The 19,973-nt window shown below is 37.9% G+C and overlaps 1 protein-coding gene across 4 annotated transcripts in view; it reads left to right on the forward strand.

Annotated features, from left to right (window-relative positions):
* IDE (insulin degrading enzyme) overlaps positions 1-19,973 on the forward strand; it is a 138,971-nt gene that overhangs the window by 53,729 nt on the left and 65,269 nt on the right. For all 4 annotated transcript variants that reach the window (XM_041743512.1, XM_041743511.1, XM_041743510.1 and 1 more), the window contains one exon: positions 2,552-2,721. In XM_041743512.1, the coding sequence (XP_041599446.1) occupies positions 2,552-2,721 (170 nt within the window). The remainder of the gene's footprint in view (positions 1-2,551; positions 2,722-19,973) is intronic.

Here is a 19,973-nt window from a genome sequence, read left to right on the forward strand (position 1 = left end):
TTAAACATATTAAGATAGGTAAAAGAGGTTACTTGTCCAGAAATATCTGTTTCCATGTATCTTTGATTATAGACTCAAGATAGATGGAGTTTTCCTTTGGATTGGTATGTGTAAAGTACTTAGTACAGTATCTTATTTACTGTGTGCATAGAATAAATATCATGTAGTGATAACAGTTTCTTTGACAGTTGAACTGTGAAGTACAATTGCTGAGATATCTATAGATCCAAGAATCTCTTAGGCCCTCTTCAGACAGTTTCTGTTGATAGCTTTATCTGAATTCTGGATTTTGTTTTTATAAGATGGAGTCTAAAGGTTCTTAAGATTTACTCTATGAAATCATGCCTTAAATCGCAACCTGATACAGGAGAGTTAACTTACAACTAAAGTTGTTTTATTTTTATTTTTTTATTATTTTTAAAAATCATTTATTGATTTAAAAATCAATAAAAATGATTTATTAATCATTTATTAATAATCTATTAGATTATTAGAGATCACTTCCTCATTATTTTTATTATGGTTGGGAGGGGGGAGGCAGAGATAGAAGCAGACTCCCCATTTTTTTAAAAAATATTTTATTTATTCATTCATGAGAGACACACACAGAGAGAGGCAGAGACACAGGCAGAGGGAGAAGCAGGCTCCACACAGGGAGCCCGAGCGGGATTCGAACCCGGGTCCCCAGGATTAGGCCCTGGGCTGAAGGCAGGCATCAAACCGCTGAGCCACCCAGGCTGCCCTGGCAGACTCCCCACTGATCAGGAAGCCAGACTAAGGGGCTCAACCCCAGGACCCTGGGATCATGACCTGACCAAAGGCAGAGGCTTAACTGACTTAGCCACCCAGCTCCCTTACTAAAGTTATTTTAGTTTAAACTTTGGTACTACTAGTGAAGGATAGCCTCGAGAGGAGCATTTAGTTACCTACGTCAGAGTTACATGCCACGTCATTTGTTGAATCAATGGTTATTAACATTTTCAAATTCTCTTAATATTTTGTAAAAGCCCATAATTGTGTCTTGGTCAAACTACTTTCATGGGGTTTTCATTCTATTATTTTTTTCCCAACTAATTAAAGTTGTTTGTTTTTCTTTATAAGAAGAAAAATATTCAAATAGAGCCTTTAAAAAGTAGGTCACCTGGGGCTCCCGGGTAGCTCCGTTCGTTAAATGTCTGACTCTTGATCTTGGCTCATGTCTTGATCTAATGGTTGATCTCATGGTCGTGAGTTTGAGCCCTGTGTTGGGCTCCATGCCCAGTGCAGGACCTACTTAAAAAGGAATTAAAAAAAAAAAAGTAGGTCACTTAGTTTGTCCTAAAATGTCTGAGTCTTAGTTCAGTGGCATCTCAAACTGTGAATTTAAGATTTATTTGCCCAAGAACTGTCACCTGCCTTTTCTTTTTTTTGGAGAATTAGACATATATAACAGAGATTTTAGTGACTTGCCAAATTGCAAATCTTAAATAGATTGCTACTGTCTTCATAAGTATGCCTTGACTTTTTGCTGTTGTAGTATTTTGATTTATAAAAGAAATAAATATTTGGTCTTTCTTCCCTTTTCTGGTTCATATCTCCTAAAGCCCTTAGAATTTCCTACTTGATGAGAATGTTCAAGGTGTCTTTTGTACATTATTAAAGTGACTTTGGGGAAGCTCCTGGGTAACCTGTTTGGGGGACTGGTTTCCAGGGTAACTAGCCCTGTGCTTGGAAAGTTGGAACTTTGACACCTATCCCCAGACCTTCCAGGAGAGGAGGAGGGGCTGGAGTTCAGTCACCAATGGCCTGTGATTTAATCAGTCATGCATAGGGAACGAAGCTGCCATAAAAACCAAAGAGCACAGGGTTTACAGAACTTCCAGGTTGGTGACCACATGGAGGTTTGGGGAGCGTGGCCTCCGTGCCTCTTCCATGTACAGGATGCCCTGTGCATCCTTTCCATTTGGCTATTTCTGAATTATATCCTTTTATAATAAACTGGTAATCTAGTAAGTAAAATGTTTTTCTGAGTTTTGTGAGCTCCTGTAGCAAATTAATTGAACCAGAGGAGGTGGTGGGAACCTATGGTCTGTAGCCAGTTAGTTAGAAGCCCAGGTACAACTTGGACTTGGGATTGGCATCTGAAGTGTGTTGACTATATTTTCACTAATATCTCTTGGGGTAGGGCATCCTGGGTGGCTCAGCGGTTTAGCGCCGCCTTCAGCCCAGAGCCTGATCCTGGAGACCCGGGATCGAGTCCCACATCGGGCTTCCTATATGGAGCCTGCTTCTCCCTCTGCCTGTCTCTCTGCCTCTCTCTCTGTATCTCTCATGAATAAATAAATAAAATCTTTAAAAAATATATATCTCTGACTTCTGAATTTACATATGTCTAGTATTTTTCTTCTGTTACTTAGAATTTATTTTGCATTTCTTTTCTCTTGGTAGGGATCGTAGTTTTTTTTCTTCTGTAGAATTCATATGTCCTATCTGTTAAGTTTCAAACATATTTTCAAAAGGCTACTCTTAAAATAACAGCTTTCAAATTGTTAATTGTGTTTTACACCCTTAGGTTTGCACAGTTTTTCCTGTGCCCCTTGTTTGATGAGAGTTGCAAAGACAGAGAGGTGAATGCAGTTGATTCAGAACATGAGAAGAATGTGATGAACGATGCTTGGAGACTCTTTCAGTTGGAAAAAGCTACGGGGAATCCCAAACACCCCTTCAGCAAATTTGGGACAGGTTTGTCAACAGCAGCTTTCACTCATTAGTTCTGACCTCATTTAAACCCATGGCCTCTTTTCACAGTATTATATTTTACAGTTCAGGTTAGAGGATTTTAGAACTCCGTATTCCTAGTACCCTGTTCTTTATAAACTCTCAGTCCTAGAAGAGGTTGTTACATTGTTGCTACACCCTGTTAGGACTTACCATACTTTACCTATGTTATCTGCCTGGTTCCTTGTGTAGGCACTCATATTTGTGACTTGTGACTTAAGATGAGGCTGAAGCTTAGGTGTATGAGTTTCATGGAAAGTGATGGGTTATTAAGAAAAATGACCAAATATGAAGCAAGTTTGTTGGATAAGAAGATATAGAATGGAATTCAAAGTTTAGAAACAGAATGAAGTCACCAGGTGACTAGCATTTTGGCTGATAGTTCAAAAAGATGTCAAATGGGCTTTTGGCAGTGGACTTCATACATAAAACTTGGAATGATAGTCTCGAAATTATATTAATAATGACCTAAGCAATTTTTTAGCCCTCTGGAGGGCTTACTCTGGTCATCATTCAAACAGGGGTCTAAATGTTTAAGGAGCACAGCAGCTAGAGGTATGAATAGATGTTAAGTAGCATTTCAAAGAGAGATAGTAGATCTTTATTCTGAAGTCTGCCTTCCAAATAGAAGTACTTTTTTTAATGCTTCTAGCCTTTTTGAATCATCTTGCTCCCATCACCTCCACCTCAACTCCTTTTACATGCCTACCATCCCTCACGGGGATGGTTCTGTGGGAGCTGGAACTCTGTGAAAGGCACACCAGGTCCCTGCTCTCAGAGTGCTACAATCTCTTTCCAGGAATGACAGGGAATAGAATAAAATAAATGTGGAGATCTTTGATTTCATAATTGTGCCCTTTTTCTTTATTCAGTTATTCATTAAAAAGTACATGTTTAATTTAAATATTTAAACAGTGCAAAAGTATTTTTTTAAAAAAACAAAAACAGCAACTCTCTTTTCCTCATCTACTCCTGCCGGTCCTACTCACCAGATGTAATCATCATTAACAGGTTGCTATGATTAAAATACTGCTTTGGGGATTATAAAATGGCATAAAAATAATAGATTGCTTGTGTACTTACAAATTTGTGCATCTTATATAACTTATTTTGGGGAACATGTTTTAAGACTATAAAGACAGCTTTCTTTCAGTGTGGATACCATTCCAGTATATCCCAACAGCAGCCAGGGAATTAGCATAGTTTGTAGGATTAGAAGGAGGTTTTTTTTTTAATGTTTTGCTTTTAGTAATTTCTCCACCCAATGTGGGGCTCAAACTCATGACCCCAAGAGTAAGAGTCACATGCTCTTCTGACTGAGCCAGCCAGGTACCCCGAATTAGGAGGAGTTTTTATTTATTTTTTAAAGATTTATTTATTTATGGGAGAGAGAATCATAGGAGTTTTTAAACATTTGCGATTAGAAGCAGAGATATTATTATATTCTTTAGATGTATAGGACTTGGCACTCAGTGTCATTGCTAAGATGAATACTGTGGTCCCTAAAATGTCTATGTAATGGTGAGCTGTTTGAAAGGTGGCTTCGAGTGCATCTTAGTTGGTTAAGTGTCCGACTCTTGATTTCAGCTCAGGTCATGATCTCAGGATTTTAAGATTGAGCTCTGTATTGGGTGTGGAGCCAGCTTAAGATTCTCCCCCTCTCTCTGCCCCACTCCTACTAAGAAAAGGAAAGAAAGGTGGCTTTTGTAGAGAATGTCAGCATTCATGGTATATCAAGAAGGGGATGTGAGTTTTTAAAAAAATAAATTTCAAAATCATTATATCCAAATGGTTTTTGTCTTTTAAGTAGTATCTCTGGTAGGTTTTGATTACTTACACCAACAATGCTGCTATTGTGCAGAACATGTTAGAGCTCCTCTTTGGGAGTTGTTTTTTTAAATAGCCTCACTGGTGGCAAATCGTAATCAGGAAGCAACCACAAATCTTCCAGAAAAAAATCCGGTGAATAAGGTAGGTGATATTACTTCTGGTCACAAGCAGGGAACAATCTTAAAATGTTCTAGAGGCAGGTTTTAGGAATGATGGGCAAAGAGAAACATTGAATGGTCATGTATGTATAGCTGGATTCTGAGGGCATGCTTGTTTTTTAATTTTTTAATTTTTTAAATTTTTTTGGACAAAGCTTGTTTTTTTATAAACCACTAACAAGGCTAGGCAGTTAGTGGTATGAAGTAGTATAAACAGCCAAGAGATGACTGAGCCAGACTCAGTACAAAAGTACAGAAAATGTGATAGAAGTAATGCAAATGCCAAGTTACTTCTGATTTTAGAAGTATAAACGAGGGGCGCACTCTTAAGTGTCCAACTCTTGGTCTGGGCTCAGGTAATGATTTTAGAGTCATGAGATCAAGCACCACATCTGGCTCCATGTTCAGCAAGGAGTTTGCTTGAGATTCTGTCCCTCTGCCCTTCCCCTACTTGTATACGCACATCCACGCACTCTCTTTCTCTCTAAAATAAATAAATCTTTAAAAAACTAGTTAAAAAAAGTATAAACTAACATTAAACTTTTTAGAGTAGAGATTTTGTCCCTTTTTAAGGTCATAGATATGTTTGGAACATAATGGAAGCTGTATATCCTCACTGTAGAAGTTATACTTACAACATTTTACAGAAGTGATCCTTGAAAAAGAATGCTTCTCAGAAAAATTCACACTTAATTTACTTTTTACTTTTAGTGACTTCAGATGTTTTTTCTGTGAATGTGGGTCATTTTCTTCATCAAGGGATTATAATTTATTATGTTAATAATACTTAAAATATTAACATATATTTAAAACATTATTATTTAAATAAAGATACCAAGAAAAGCTGAGTATTTTATTTATTTATTTTTAAAGATTTTATTTATTTATTCATGAGAGACACAGAGAGAGAGGCAGAGACATAGGCTGAGTGAGAAGCAGGCTCCCTGTGGGGAAACCTATGCCGGACTTGACCCTGAGACCCTTGGGATTGTGCCCTGAGCCCAAGGCAGACGCTCAACCCCTGAGCCACCCAGGCATCCCAAGAAAAACTGAGTATTTTTATTTTTTATTATTTTTATTATTTTTAATTTTTTTAGCTGAGTATTTTTAAATGAACAAAAGCTAAGCATTGTGTTATTAATTTTCAGGAAACCTTACAGTAGAATGTTTGTCCTTTATAATGGTTTTTCATGCTTCAAAATAGTATAGATCAGTTGCTTTCAGACTTTTTTGTATATGACCCACTGAAAGAAGCATGTTTTTTTTTTTTTTTTTACCAACTCAGAACACATACGTGTGTTTGTATAAGCAGTTAAAGCAAAAGTTTTACCAAACATTATCTATCTAATATCTTGCTCCCTCTGTTATGTTGTTTCTTTAAAAAAAAAATTCTGGTCTACCAATACATTAAATTTATTTTCATTAAATCAAATGGGTCCCAACTTAAGTGTTAGGCAGTCATTTTGGTAGGCTCAGAAAAAGCATTTGATAAATCTCAGCACTCCTTCATGAACAAAAAGAGCAAGAGGGGTTCCTGAGTGGCTCAGTTAATCATGTGTTTTGATTCTTGAATTTGACTCAGGTCATGATCTTTGGATCATGAGGTCAAGCCCATGTGGAGCCTGCTAAAGATTCTCACTCTCCCTTTCTCTCTGCTCTTCCTCTCCACCCCTGCTCGTGTATGCACATGTTTATGCACATGCTATCTTTCAAAAAATGAACAACAAAAAACTCTTGAGCTGCTAAAAACCTGCATCAACATAATTAATGATCAGATTTCAAAAGGATTTCCATTGAAAGGCAAAAACAAATAGAATACTATGTAATCACTTTTTTGTTCAGCTGTACCATGCTATAGCTACTAATCATTGTAATAAGGGAAGGCAATGTGATATATACAAGGTAGAAAGGAAGCAAAAAAAACTTATTCCATGATTGTACAAAAATATTCAAGAAAATCTTTAGATCAACCATTAAAAACAATTCACCAAAGTTCTCAAAAGATAAGAAACATTAAAATTCCATTCTTGTATCAGTAGTAATCAATTAGAAAAATGTTACAGGAAAAAAAAAAAAAGAAAAATGTTACAGGAAAAGTGATTTCATTTACAGTATAAAAATATAAGATATTTAGAAATAAATCTAATAAGAGGTGCAAGTAATATATGTTGGGAATAATAGAATACTTGAGTAAATGGGAGATAAACCATGTTCATGAATGGGTAAACTCAGTATCACACAGATGTAAGTTCAACATCAATTTATCTTAATCCGATTGAAAACCCTAGTTTTGTTTGAGGAACCTGATAATCTGATTATAAAATTAGTAAGAAAAAGTAAAAGGCCAAGAATAGCTAAGATACTTTGGAAGAACATGGAAGAAAGGACTAATTCTACCAGATACCAACACTTATTATTAAGTTCTAGTAGTTATAATAGTGGAATTGGTGCAAGATTACAGGAAGATAATAGATTATAGACCCTAGAAATATACTCACATATATATGGAAATTTGACCTAAGGCAGAGGTACATTACAAACAGATGAAGGGGAAATTATCTGTGTAGAAATAAGTAAAATTAGATGCTCATCTCCTACCACACACAAAAATAAGTTCCAGGTCAATTAGACCTAATTATGAAAAGAGAACTTCACAACTTATATTTCCCTCTATCTTAAGAAAAGTGTTTGAGGGGATCCCTGGGTGGCTCAGCAGTTTGGTGCCTGCCTTTGGCCCAGGGCGTGATCCTGGGGCCACGGGATCGAGTCCCACATCCGGCTCCCAGCATGGAGCCTGCTTCTCCCTCTGCCTGTGTCTCTGCCTCTCTCTCTCTCTATCATAAATAAATAAATGAATAAATCTTAAAAAAAAGAAAAAAAAGAAAAAAAAAGTGTTCTGAAAGGAAAAAAAAAAAGACCAAAAAACAGACTCTTTAACAATAGAGAACAAACTAGTGGGAATGGATGAATTAGGTGAAGGGAATTAAGCATAGACTTATCATGAAAAAAACTAATGTATAAAATTGTTGAACCACTAACATAAAATGTTAGTATGCCAGAAACACACTTTATGTTAACTATACTGGAATTAAGGGGCACCTGACTGGCTCAGTGGTTGAGCGTCTGCCTGTGGCTTAGGTGTGATCTGGGTGTCCTAGAATCGGGTCCTGCATCAGGCTCCCCATGGGGAGCCTGCTTCTCCCTCTGCCTGTGTCTCTGCCTTTCTCTCTGTGTCTCTCATGAATAAATAAAATCTTTATTAAAAAGAAAAAAAACTTCTGTAAGAAAATAAGTAAGAAATAAAACCACTCTTTAGAGAAATAGGAAGAAGGATATGAATATGGAGTTTACACAAGAGGGTATTTGAGTGAACATTAAAAAGATGCTCAAATCATTAAAATGGGGAAAAATAAAAAATTAAGTAATTAAATAATGAGGGGCATCTGGTTAGCTCAGTTGGTTGAGTGACTCTTGATCTCAGCTCAAGTCTTGATCTGTTAGGAGTTCAAACCCTGCGTTGGGCTCTATGCTGGATGTGGAGCCTAATTAAAAAAGAATTAGGGGCACCTGGATGGCTGATTCAAGTGTCTGCCTTCAGCTCAGGTTATGATCTCATGGGTCCTGGGATCTGAGCCCCACATCAGGCTCCTTGCTCAGCAAGGAGTCTGCTTCTCCCTCTGCTTTCCCCCTTCTTTCATGCTCACGTACTTTCTCTCTCTCAAATAAATAAAAAAAATCTTTAAAAAATTATTAAAAATAAACAATGAGATGCCATTTCATACCTATCAGGTTGGCAACAATCGAAAGTAAGACAAAACTGAGTATTGTATTGGTGAGGATGTAGAAAAGCAAATTCATGTACTGTTTTGGGAAAATAAATTGGTTCATTTATCTTGTAAAGCAGTTTGGCAATATCTAATGAAGGGATGCCCATGCCCTTTGACCCAAGAAACCTATTTCTTGACATACACCCTAGAGAGAAACAACTTTAGTCATTGTGCACAGGGCACATATACAAGTATGCTCTGGAAGCATTTTTTGAACTAGTGAAGAGTAGGAAATGACTTAAATGTTTATCAACAGTTGAATAAATTAACACATTTTGGGCTGTTCATATAGTGGAATATTCTATAAAAGTTAAAATGAGTAAGCTTATCCCAACCAGGTAAAGAGCAAAATATTTTGAGCAAAATGCAAGTTGCAGAATATGTTTTGTGTGATAACTTTCTATAAAATTTGAAGACCAGCAAAACAGTACTGCATCTTGTTAATGTCTTTATGTGTATATAATATAGTATAAAATATGCATAAGAATTATTAAACACCAAGTTCTTTTTAGTATCTCTGGGAGTGGGGGGAGAGAGGAAATAATTTTGTAACAAAGTATGGCAAAAATGTGAAGAGTGATAAAACTGTAGTAAGTACATAGTGTAAATGGTGTAATTCTGTATGGTTAAATATTTATAAATATTTTACAGTTTTAAAGGAGAAATGTGAAATACTTCTACCCATTTATCTAACAAAAAGGGGAAGATGAAAGGCTGAGAAGGTAACACTTTTCAAGATGAACAGGAAAAGCCTATTTTTATGTATTGAGGACTATTTGTATGTTTACTACTTAAGCTTGTCTGTGTCAAAAGAAACCTGTAGGTTACCTGTCTTACTCTAGTAAGCATTTGGTTTTGTAAACCTTGGTCTAATCAAGCAGGATAAGCCCTTAAATTGCTGTGCTTTTTCCTATGTCTTGGGTTCACATGCTCAGAGTTCTCACATTCTCAAACTGACATCTGGCAAATATTTTTCTGTTTGAAGTCAGTTACTCTGTTTGAAAGTTGTCATAGCTCCTGTGTGTTAAATCTATCTCCACACAATATGTCTTCATGAATTTCTGTATCACTCTCCTAGCCTTAGACTTCAGCCAGGAATCCCACCTCCAACTAGCATATTCCTAGGTGATTTTAAGTTTTGACTTCCAAAGTTGGGCAGTGCTTGATGTGAATATTCACTCTACCACTGGCCAGCTCAGAGACTCTGAACAAGTTTGTTTCTTTCTTTCTTTCTTTTTTTCTTTTTCTCTTTCTTTCTTTCTTTCTTTCTTCTTTCTTTCTTTCTTTCTTCTTTCCTTTTCTTTTTCTCTTTTCTTTTCTTTTCTTTCTTTTCTTTTTCTTTCTTTTTCTTTCATTTATTTATGGGCAGCCCGGGTGGCTCAGCAGTTTAGCACCACCTTCAGCCAAGGGCCTGATCCTGGAGACCCGAGATCGAGTCCCGCGTCAGGCTCCCTGCATGGAGCCTGCTTCTCCCTCTGCCTGTGTCTCTGCCCCTCTCTCTCTCTCTCTCTCTCTCTCTCTCTGTGTCTCTTATGAATAAATAAATAAAATCTTTTTAAAAAGATTTATTTATTCATTCATTCATTCATTCATGAGAGACACACACAGAGAGAGAGAGGCAGAGACACAGGCAGAGGGAGAAGCAGGCTGCTTGTAGAGAGCGGCACTCGACCCCAGATCCCAGGATCATGCCCTGAGCTGAAGGCAGATTCTCAACTGCTGAGCCACTGAGGTGTCCCACCTGGCAAATTTCTTAACTTTTGTAAGCCTTAGTTTCCTCCCATATCAGGTTGACATGAGAGTTAAATGAGGTTGTACATGAGAGGTGGTGGTTAGCAAAAGGTTTGGGGACTATAATAATTTTAAATAAATGATAGTAGCCTTCAGAATAATCATATAATAGCTGTGAGAGGTTTCAAAACTTTGAAAAGGACCTTGCCACAAAGGGTGAGTTGGTCAGCCAACAGCTACTTGAAGTAGGTTTAGCGAACTGACTATAGGGTAGTATATTATTAGAGGAATGTTGCTCTCTTGGTGCCCACATTGGCTTTTTCCTTCATTTATCATTACCTGTGCCTTTAATTTTAGTTCCACAGTTCCTGACAAATTGGATGCCTTTAATTTTAGTTCCACAGTTCCTGATAAATTATTCATTCATTTTGCCTCTCCATGGAATAAAAGCAGGAAGAGTTGGATTTTTTAAAGTAGTTTGGAAAAGGAAAGGGGAAAAAAATCTTAGTTCTGGTTATTTTTTAGTGATCTTTGCTTTTTTTTTTTTTTTCAAAGATTTTATTTATTTATTCATGAGAGACACGGGCGGGGGCGGGGGTGTTGTGCAGAGACACAGGAAGAGGGAGAAGCAGGCTCCACGCAGGGAGCCCAACATGGGACTCAGTCCTGGGTCTCCAGGATCACGCCCTGAGCTGAAGGTGGCCACCCCCCTGGGCTGCCCTTTAGTGATCTTTTTCTCTAACCTAACACCACAGACACTGTGGAAACAACTGTATTTAGTTAGCTGGGGAGGAAATAAAAGAAGTGAGGAAGTGGATAAGGGAAACAGGCACTCCTTGTTGTATAGATGGAATGAAAGACAAAGTGGGAGGGCACTCGGAAAAAAGAGGGTGGATGGTGCTGTATTTTAGGTGTGGGTGCCATTTTTCTTGTTGTTACTTACTCGGGTATGCTCTGTAGTACGTGCCATAAGATTAGAAGAATTAAAGCAAGTTAGCCCAGATGATGTTTTCTCTCTCAGTTGACAAATAATTGTTTTTTTAACCCCCCTACATGTAAAATACATCGGAATATGCAAAGAAAATGTGACCAATATCATTACGTTCAAGGTGCTTGTTGGAGAGTTAAGACAAACCGAGGATTTCACTGGAGTATAACCTTGGATTTGATTTTCCAGGATTTTTCTCTTCCTCTACACCAAGTTTTATTGAGTGCTGTGCTAAGTACTTTACCTGGATTATTTAACTTAATTCTTACAATATCCTCAGTAGGTATGTGCTCTTATTTTCATTTTATAGATGAGTAAACTAACACTTCAGAGAAGGTAATTAAATTGCTTGGGGTCACTCAGCTTTTAAGTGCTGGAGCCGTGATCTGAACCTCGATCTGGTGCTTTTAATCACTATTCTATTCTACCTGCTTAGGATTCCCTGGAATTGAATTTTCCGGGACCTCAGATGAGGTGCAAACTGAATTCTCCTGAAGGGTAGGTAGGATTTTCTAAAGTAGAAGGAGGGAACAGCCAACTATTCAAGAGGGAAGGGAACTAATATTTACTGTATGAGTATTAAATACCACACCCGGGGTAGGTGTTTTACCTAATATGATGTCACTTAACCTTCACCACAATACTGAAATTTCATCATGCCCTTTGACAAGATGCCGAGATGAACTGAGAGAGAATAGCCTTGTGGGGGATGCAGGGAGAGGGAGGTAGGGTGATGGTGGAAATTCTGTGTAGGTTAGAGGATTTAATATCAGGTCAGTATGAACTCAAAACCTGTGTTCTTTGCCATAATGTTAGATTGGCCCCCAAAACTGTGTGAAGAAGAAAAGACTAAGGCATGAACCCAGTGTCTTAGAGCACACGAGTTAAAACAGTTTAGTTATAACAGAGCATGCTTTTCCATAGGAAGAAGAAGGAACAGAGCAGGAAAATACATTAAAACTGAAAAATGGGCAGCCCTGGTGGCGCAGCAGTTTAGCGCCACCTGCAGCACAGGGTGTGATCCTGGAGACCCTGGATCGAGTCCCCACATCAGGCTCTCTGTATGATGCCTGCTTCTCCCTCTGCCTGTGTCTCTGCCTCTCTCTCTGTCTCTGACTCTATGACTAAATAAATAAAATCTTTAAAAAAATAAAATAAATAAAAAAATAAAACTGAAAAATACAGGGGCACCTGTGTGGCTCAGTGGTTGAGTGTTTGCCTTTCGCTCAGCACATGATCCCGCATCAGGCTTCCCACAGAGAGCCTGCTTCTCCCTCAGCCTATGTCTCTGCCCAACTTTGTGTCTCTTGTGAATAAATATATAAATAATCTTTTAAAAAAAAATATAAACCAGAAGGTAATTGAATGACTCCTGATCTTGGGATAATGATAATGACACAAAAGTCAGATGTTGATTTTGTTAATCATTTACTTTTTCTCCCCTCCCTCCATCCCTTTTCTCTTCTTCCTATTTATTTATTTACGATATTTTAAATTTATTCATGAGAGACACAGAGAGAGGCAGAGACATAGGCAGAAGGAGAAGCAGGCTCCCTGAGGGGAGCCCAATGCAGAACTCAATTCTGGGACCCTGGGATCATGCCCTGAGCCGAATGCAGATGTTCAACCCCTGAGCCACCAAGGCGTCCCCTCTTCTTCCTTTTTATTATTATTATTATTATTTTTTAATTTATTTATTCATATATTTTTAATTTACTTATACAGAGAGAGTCAGAGACATAGGCAGATGGAGGAGAAGCAGGCTTCATGCAGAAGCCCAATGTGGGACTCAATCCTGGAACCCCGGGATCACATCCTGAGCTGAAGGCATATGCTCAACTGCTGAGCCATCCAGGTGTCCCCCCTCTTCTTCCTTTTTAAACAAAGACTTTAAAACCCACAAAAGCAGACAAATACTGTAATGAACCCTATATATGCATCACTCTGCCCTGACTAATCCACAATCCCATTCACCCTCTTGTATTATTTTGAAAAGAGCCTAGACATCATATCCTTTTACTTATAAATATTTCAGTATATGTCTCTAAAAGATGATGACTCTTCTAAAAACAACAAAAATAAAATATTATCACTAATGTCTAATATCTAGTTTTCAAATTTCTATTTGTCTCATAAAAATATATAATTAAAAAATTTGTTGGGATTAGGGTCCACATAATGTTCAATGTTAATAATTGAAAGGTCTTGGGATCCCTGGGTGGCGCAGCGGTTTGGCGCCTGCCTTTGGCCCAGGGCGCGATCCTGGAGACCCGGGATCGAATCCCACGTCGGGCTCCCAGTGCATGGAGCCTGCTTCTCCCTCTGCCTGTGTCTCTGCCTCTCTCTTTCTCACTGTGTGCCTATCATAAATAAATAAAAATTAAAAAAAAAATAATTGAAAGGTCTTTAAATATCTTTTGGTATATAGGTGTAGATTCATCCTTCATCTCCCTCCTCTGACCCCTGTGGAATTTACTTCTTGCAGGATTAGGTTGGTTGCTATAGCCTAGATTTTCTTGCTTGCATTCCCAACAGTGTAGTTTTACACATTACTCTGACCTCTGTATTTCCACAAATTGGCAGTTGGATATGGAGGCTTGATCAGGTTCATGTTTTTTGTTGTTGTTGTTGTTGTTGAAGATTTTATTTATTTATTTGAGAGAGAGAATACCAGCAGGGGGAAGGGGTAGAGGAAGAGGGAGAAGCAGACTCTAACCGAGCAGAGAGCTGGGCAGGACTCAATCCCAGGATGCTGGTATCATGACCTGAGCTGAAGGCAGATGCTTAACTGACTGAGCCACTCAGACGCTCCATGGGTTTTTTGACAAGACATCATAGGTGGTGGTGTGTTCTTCCATCAGGGGCATATAGAATCTAGTTGTCTTTCTGTAGTGTTGCAACCACTGATCCTCAAAGCATTGCCTCCCTAATTCTTTTTTTTTTTTTTTCCTCCCTAATTCTAATTCTGTTATTTCTCATACACTTATAGGAAAGGCAGAACAAATGCTTGATTCATCATCCTTCAATGATGACTCATTTGTTTGCACATAGAAATATTTGATATATTCAGCCCACTTAGTCATTTAATATTACCTAAGTTTTTCCATGGGTGTTGTTACTGTCTTATTTTTTTTCCTTGCCTAGGATATGTGTCTATGAAAAACTAGAAATTTATGGAAATCCAGAACAGGATTAATCAAGTGTACAGGTGCTTTATTAGGGCATTTACAAGGTTTTCACTTCTAGTCCCATCTCCTGACTTGCATCTTGTACTTGCATATACTAATCCAGGTGTAAGAGAATTGCCCTTTTTAATTTTATAGGAAAATTCATACATCCCAAAAGGCTTTAGTTACACATTCCCCCATCTGATCCAGCCAAGTGTCCTTCTTGTATAACTTTTGACTCCCCTGGAAACTTAACTACTAATGGCCTGTGTGACCAGAAGCCTTACCAATAACATGAGCTATCAGTTTACACATATTTTGTATGTTATATGTATTGTATACTGTATTCTTATGAGAAAGTAAGCTACAGAAAAGAAAAATGTTAAAGTCACAAGAGTAAGTACATTTACAGTATTTATTGTATTTATACATGTACTGTATTTATTGAAAATCTGCATATGAGTGGATTTGTGAAGTTGAAACCTGCGTTATTCAAGGGTTAACTGTAATTCCAAGTAACTACCTATAGATATATTAACAAAACTTTCAGAATCTTGCATTTTCAGACAATATTTAAGATTTTTATGGTTATAACTATCAAGTTGACCTTTCCTTGAGAATCTTATCAGACATATGGTTGCAGACAGCTTTAGATTCTAAAACAGATTTCTATATCTTCAAACTCAGTCTTTTCTGCAGTATAAGAAATTCCTGGCTTCAGAATTTTCCAGGAAAATGAATTCAATTTTTGTATATATTAGTACTGAATTTGTAAGCTTTTCTTTTTTTTAAATAGAATTTAAAGTAGTTACAATGAAAATATAAGATAGTATTTACTGAGCTTTATAATTTACAAAACCTTTTTCATCTTCATTATCACTTTACATCAGCTTCACAACAACCCAGGTTAATATTAAGTAATTATTGTCTGACAGGTGCTGTGCTAAGCCTTTACACAGACTATTCATTTAATCATACTAACAATCCTTGAGGTTGGGTCTCTTCTTATTCTTAGTTACAAATAAGGAAACTGGGGCCTAGTGAGGTTAAGAAACTTGTCTGTATCTCGCAGCCAGGAGCCAGAGAAGTCAGGGATTGAGCCCTAGCTCTTAACAACTGGGCATATATTCATATAGTCCTTATTTTGCAGATCAAATAAATGACCCCTTAGAGATAATGAGAGACTTTTCTAAGGTTGCTTAATTGATATATGATGGAGTCAGGACCAGAAATCCTCAATCTCCCATCTGCCAAGCCAGTGCTCTCTCTAGTGGGTCCAGAGTGGAAGTGTCTCAGTAAGCTGCCCTGGTGTCCATTCAGTCCCCTGCTGGAGCTCACTGTAATGGTAACAGAGCCAGAAAGATAGGATTCAGGGTTTTGGTAGCAGTATTTTAGTTTGATATGAGTGACCTAGCTGAGTTAGTACTAAATTAGACAGTATGTATCTAGAGACTAGACTGGTTGGTATTTGTTATTATACCAGCCATATTCCCATTTTTCTCCATGCATGGATTGTTAGGTTGAGGAAAGTCATCTAGACCATTTGCTGAGCTTTCTTTTCTACTATAATGCCATTAGTTTCTGTGCTCTTCTCAGAAGCCAGGAGTCCTTCATAGATACAATTCACATCGTAACAACAGTATCTGCTGTTTATTGTGTGTTTATTTTGTTATACATCAAGGGTTATGTTGACTACTATAACATTTTTACAGATTTATTATGTCATAAAAAATAGGTTCAGAAGTATTTGCCAGATCATTCTCTGTGTATACTAAAGTCACAGAGCATCATAAGTACAGTTTGAGCATTTGATATACTCTTCTCCAATTGCATTTTCCTCCCGCTTCTGGGAAGTAACCACTGTCTTAAGTTTGATGACTGTCAAGCTCATGGTTTTGTTTTGTTTTTTTAAGATTTTATTTATTTATTCATGAGAGACACAGAGAGAGGCAGGGACACAGGCAGAGGGAGAAGCAGGCTTCATGCAGGAAGCCCGATGTGGGACTCAACCCTGGGACTCTGGGATCACGCCCTGAGCCAAAGGCAAATGCTCAATTGCTGAGCCAACCAGGTGTCCACCATGTTGTTTTTTTTTAAATATCACTAGTCATGTATTTCCCTTTAAGCAATATGTTTTATAGTTTTTAGTTTTACAAAGATGGCATTTTATTGTGAGTAATCTCTGCCATTTGTATTTTTTCATTCACCATGATATTTGTAAGAGTTACCCATATTGGTGAATGTACCTCAGGGAAGTTTTAAAATTTTTATTGCTGCTATTTGAAAATTTCATTGAATATATCACTGTTTACCTGTTTTCCTATTAAAGGAATAGTGCTTCTATGAGCATTCTTGTGCATATGTCCTTATGCACAGAGTTCTTTAGGGTACGTGTATCCAGCAGTGGAATTACTGTGAAGTAGAGTATTCATGCACATCTTCATATTCAGTAGATATTGCCAAATTGTTGCTTTGGCAGTTGATTCAGTTTATATTTTCTCTTGCAGTGGCTGAGTTCTCACTTCTGTGCATCTCTAAACAGCATTTGGTATCATCAGACTTCCATATTTTTGCTACTTACTGAATGTTAAATATTACTCTTAAGCTTTATTACATGGATTTTTTTTCTAATCTGATGCATTCCTACCAATGTCAGAATCGAGATAGAGCCTAAGAGAAGTAAAGTAACTTGTTCAAGGTTATGCAGCCAGAAGATGGCTGAAACTGGATTAGATGAGAGTTCTGTGAACACCTAAGCCAGTGTCTGTTCCTCTGTGAACAGAGTCTAGTTGATTTAGGGACAAATTACAGAGTTCTGTGCGTTATGTTCTACTTTTCCCTTCATTTCCTCATCTAACGATCTCTTAAGAAATTCCATCAGCTAGCCTTCCTGTTTTTAGTAAACTCTTTTAAAGGAGTTATACAAGGATTTGTTATAAAAGGATGAATAAACTTAATGGCAAGCCTGACTCTTTGGCCCATTTGTTTTTTGGGTTTTTAAAAGTATTATTATAGGGATGCCTGGGTGGCTCAGTGAGTTAAGCGTCTGCCTTTGGCCCAGACCAAGATCCCAGGGTTCTGGAATCAAGTCCCAGGTCCGGCTCCCTGCTGAGCAGGAGGACCTGCTTCTCACTCTTCCTCTGTGCTTTCTGTTACTGTCTCTCTAAATAGATAAAAAATATTTTTTAAAAATATTTATAAAACAGCACCCATTTATTAGCTCCTAGTTTTATAAGTCCAAAGTCTGGCATGGCCTGGAATTCTCTACTCATGGTGTCACAAGGCTGAAACCAAGATATTGACTATATAAAGTTCCCATCTGAAGGCTTGGGGAAAAACATCTTCCAAGGTCATTCTTAACCATTGGCAAAATTCAGTTCCTTTTAGCCATAAGACTGAGATCACCCTTTCTGTGCTGGCTGTCAGCCAGGGGCTGCTTCGAGCTCCTAAATGTTACCTGCATTCCTTGCTCCATGGTCCTCCCTGTCTTCAAGCCAGTAATGATGTATGCTGGTCAGTTCTTTCTTATCCTTTGAATCTTTGACTTCTTCGTCTGCCAGTTGCCAAAGAAAATGTTTTGTATATGTATTGATTTATTATTTCAAAAAGTTATTAAAATTTTTTTTTTTGTTGGCTCATCATACCTAGTATCCATGTTTTTGTCGATGGATTGAGAGCTGACTATCCTGATCCCAAGAGAGTCAGTCATAGTGGAGAACTGACTTTCCTTTTCTAATTCAGGTACCTCAGAGGATATAGAACTGGTGTTCCCAAATGGACTATAATTTCCTTCTGTCATCACATATTAGAAAGAATGAAAACAGGGATCCCTGGGTGGCTCAGCAGTTTAGCGCCTACCTTTCGCTCAAGGCATGATCCTGGAGTCCTGGGATAGAGTCCCACATCGGGCTCCCTGCATGGAGCCTTGCTACACCCTCTGCCTCTGTCTCTGCCTCTCTCTCTGTGTCTCTCATGAATAAATAAACAAAATCTAAAAAAAAGTAAAAGTGAAAACATCTAGGCAGCCAAGAGTTGAAAATGTAGATTCATAGAATGGTATCTATTTATAGCTAAAAGCCACTTTTCAGAGCAAATGTGACTGAGTGTCTGTTTAGCAGTTTGGCCAGAGATCTGGTATCATTCGATTGAGGACCTCAGGTGAGCTACATTGTTGTTGACAATGGCTTCTTTGGCTCTTTTTTCTTTTTAACTTTTTGTTGCAAAGTAGAGTAAAGATGCAGAAAAATGTGTGTGGTTCTGATAAATTGTTTTTATTTTTGCTATTTGAATAATCAATTAAATAAATGTTCTGGTATTATTGTATCAATCACTGAGTTTTCAAAAGTTTTCAAAAGCTCCATGATGTGCTTAGCACATCATGGAGCCAGCAGCCAGTGAAGAAACAGCATTATCTGCACTCACTAGTCCTGCTTGTGCCCCTTTGTAGTCACTGTCCATCCCCTAAGGGTGACCTCTATCTGACTTCTAATAACCCAGATTAATTTTGCCTGTTTTTATGCTTTATATAAATGAAATGAAGAAGTGTATATTCTTGTGTCTGGCTTTTTTCACACTACCTTAATGTTGTGAACTTTATTTATACTGCTGCATATGAACAGTGGATTATTCATTCTCTTTGCTAGTCTAGTATTCTGTCGCAGTTCTTTGGGTCATTTTAATATAGCATAGTGTTTTGCCATGATCTGTGTTTTAGTGTGTTTGGGGTATGTTCCTACTTTATCTCTATTTTTATTTTTAAATTAAGATTTATTTCTTTTAAAAAGAGCATGTACATACTCACGTGCTTTTGTGGGCACAGAGAGGGAAAAGGAGAGAAGCAGACTCCTCATTAAGCACAGAGCCACAACCCTGAGATCATGACTTGCGGTGAAACCAGGGGTAGGAGGCTCAGTTGGTAAAGCGGCTGCTTTCAGCTCAGGTCGTGATGTCAGGGTTCTGAGATCCAGCCCCATGTCTGGGCTCGCTGCTCAGTGGGGAGTCTGCTTCTCTCTCTCTCCCTCTGCTGCTCCCCCACTTGTACTCTCTTGCTTGCACATAACTCTCTCAAATAAATAAAATCTGTAAAAAAATAAAAAGGATAAAATGGTAAGATATTCAGGAGCATGAAAATTACATTTTTTAAAAAAAATTATTCACAAGACACACACGGAGAGAGAGAGAGAGAGAGAGGCAGAGACATAGGCAGAGGAAGGAGAAGCAGGATCTGTGCAGGGAGCCTGATGTGGGACTTGATCCAGGGACTCTAGGATCACACCTGAGCCAAAGGCAGATGCTCAACCACTGAGCCACCCAGGCATCCCAGGAGCATGAAAATTAAAGCAGAATGTTCTAGAGCTGGCCAACCTGAAGGAACTTTTAAGTTTAGTTGGAGGCCATGATCTAAGTCTTCATAACCTTTGATATGAAGTTTAAGCTTTTTTAAAACCTAGAACATTGACGTGATTGTGGGTAGGCAAATCAGGTCACATTTAGACTAAAATTCTGGTTTTGATCT

Source organism: Vulpes lagopus, chromosome 2 (assembly GCF_018345385.1).
Source record: "Vulpes lagopus strain Blue_001 chromosome 2, ASM1834538v1, whole genome shotgun sequence".
NCBI lineage: Eukaryota > Metazoa > Chordata > Mammalia > Carnivora > Canidae > Vulpes > Vulpes lagopus.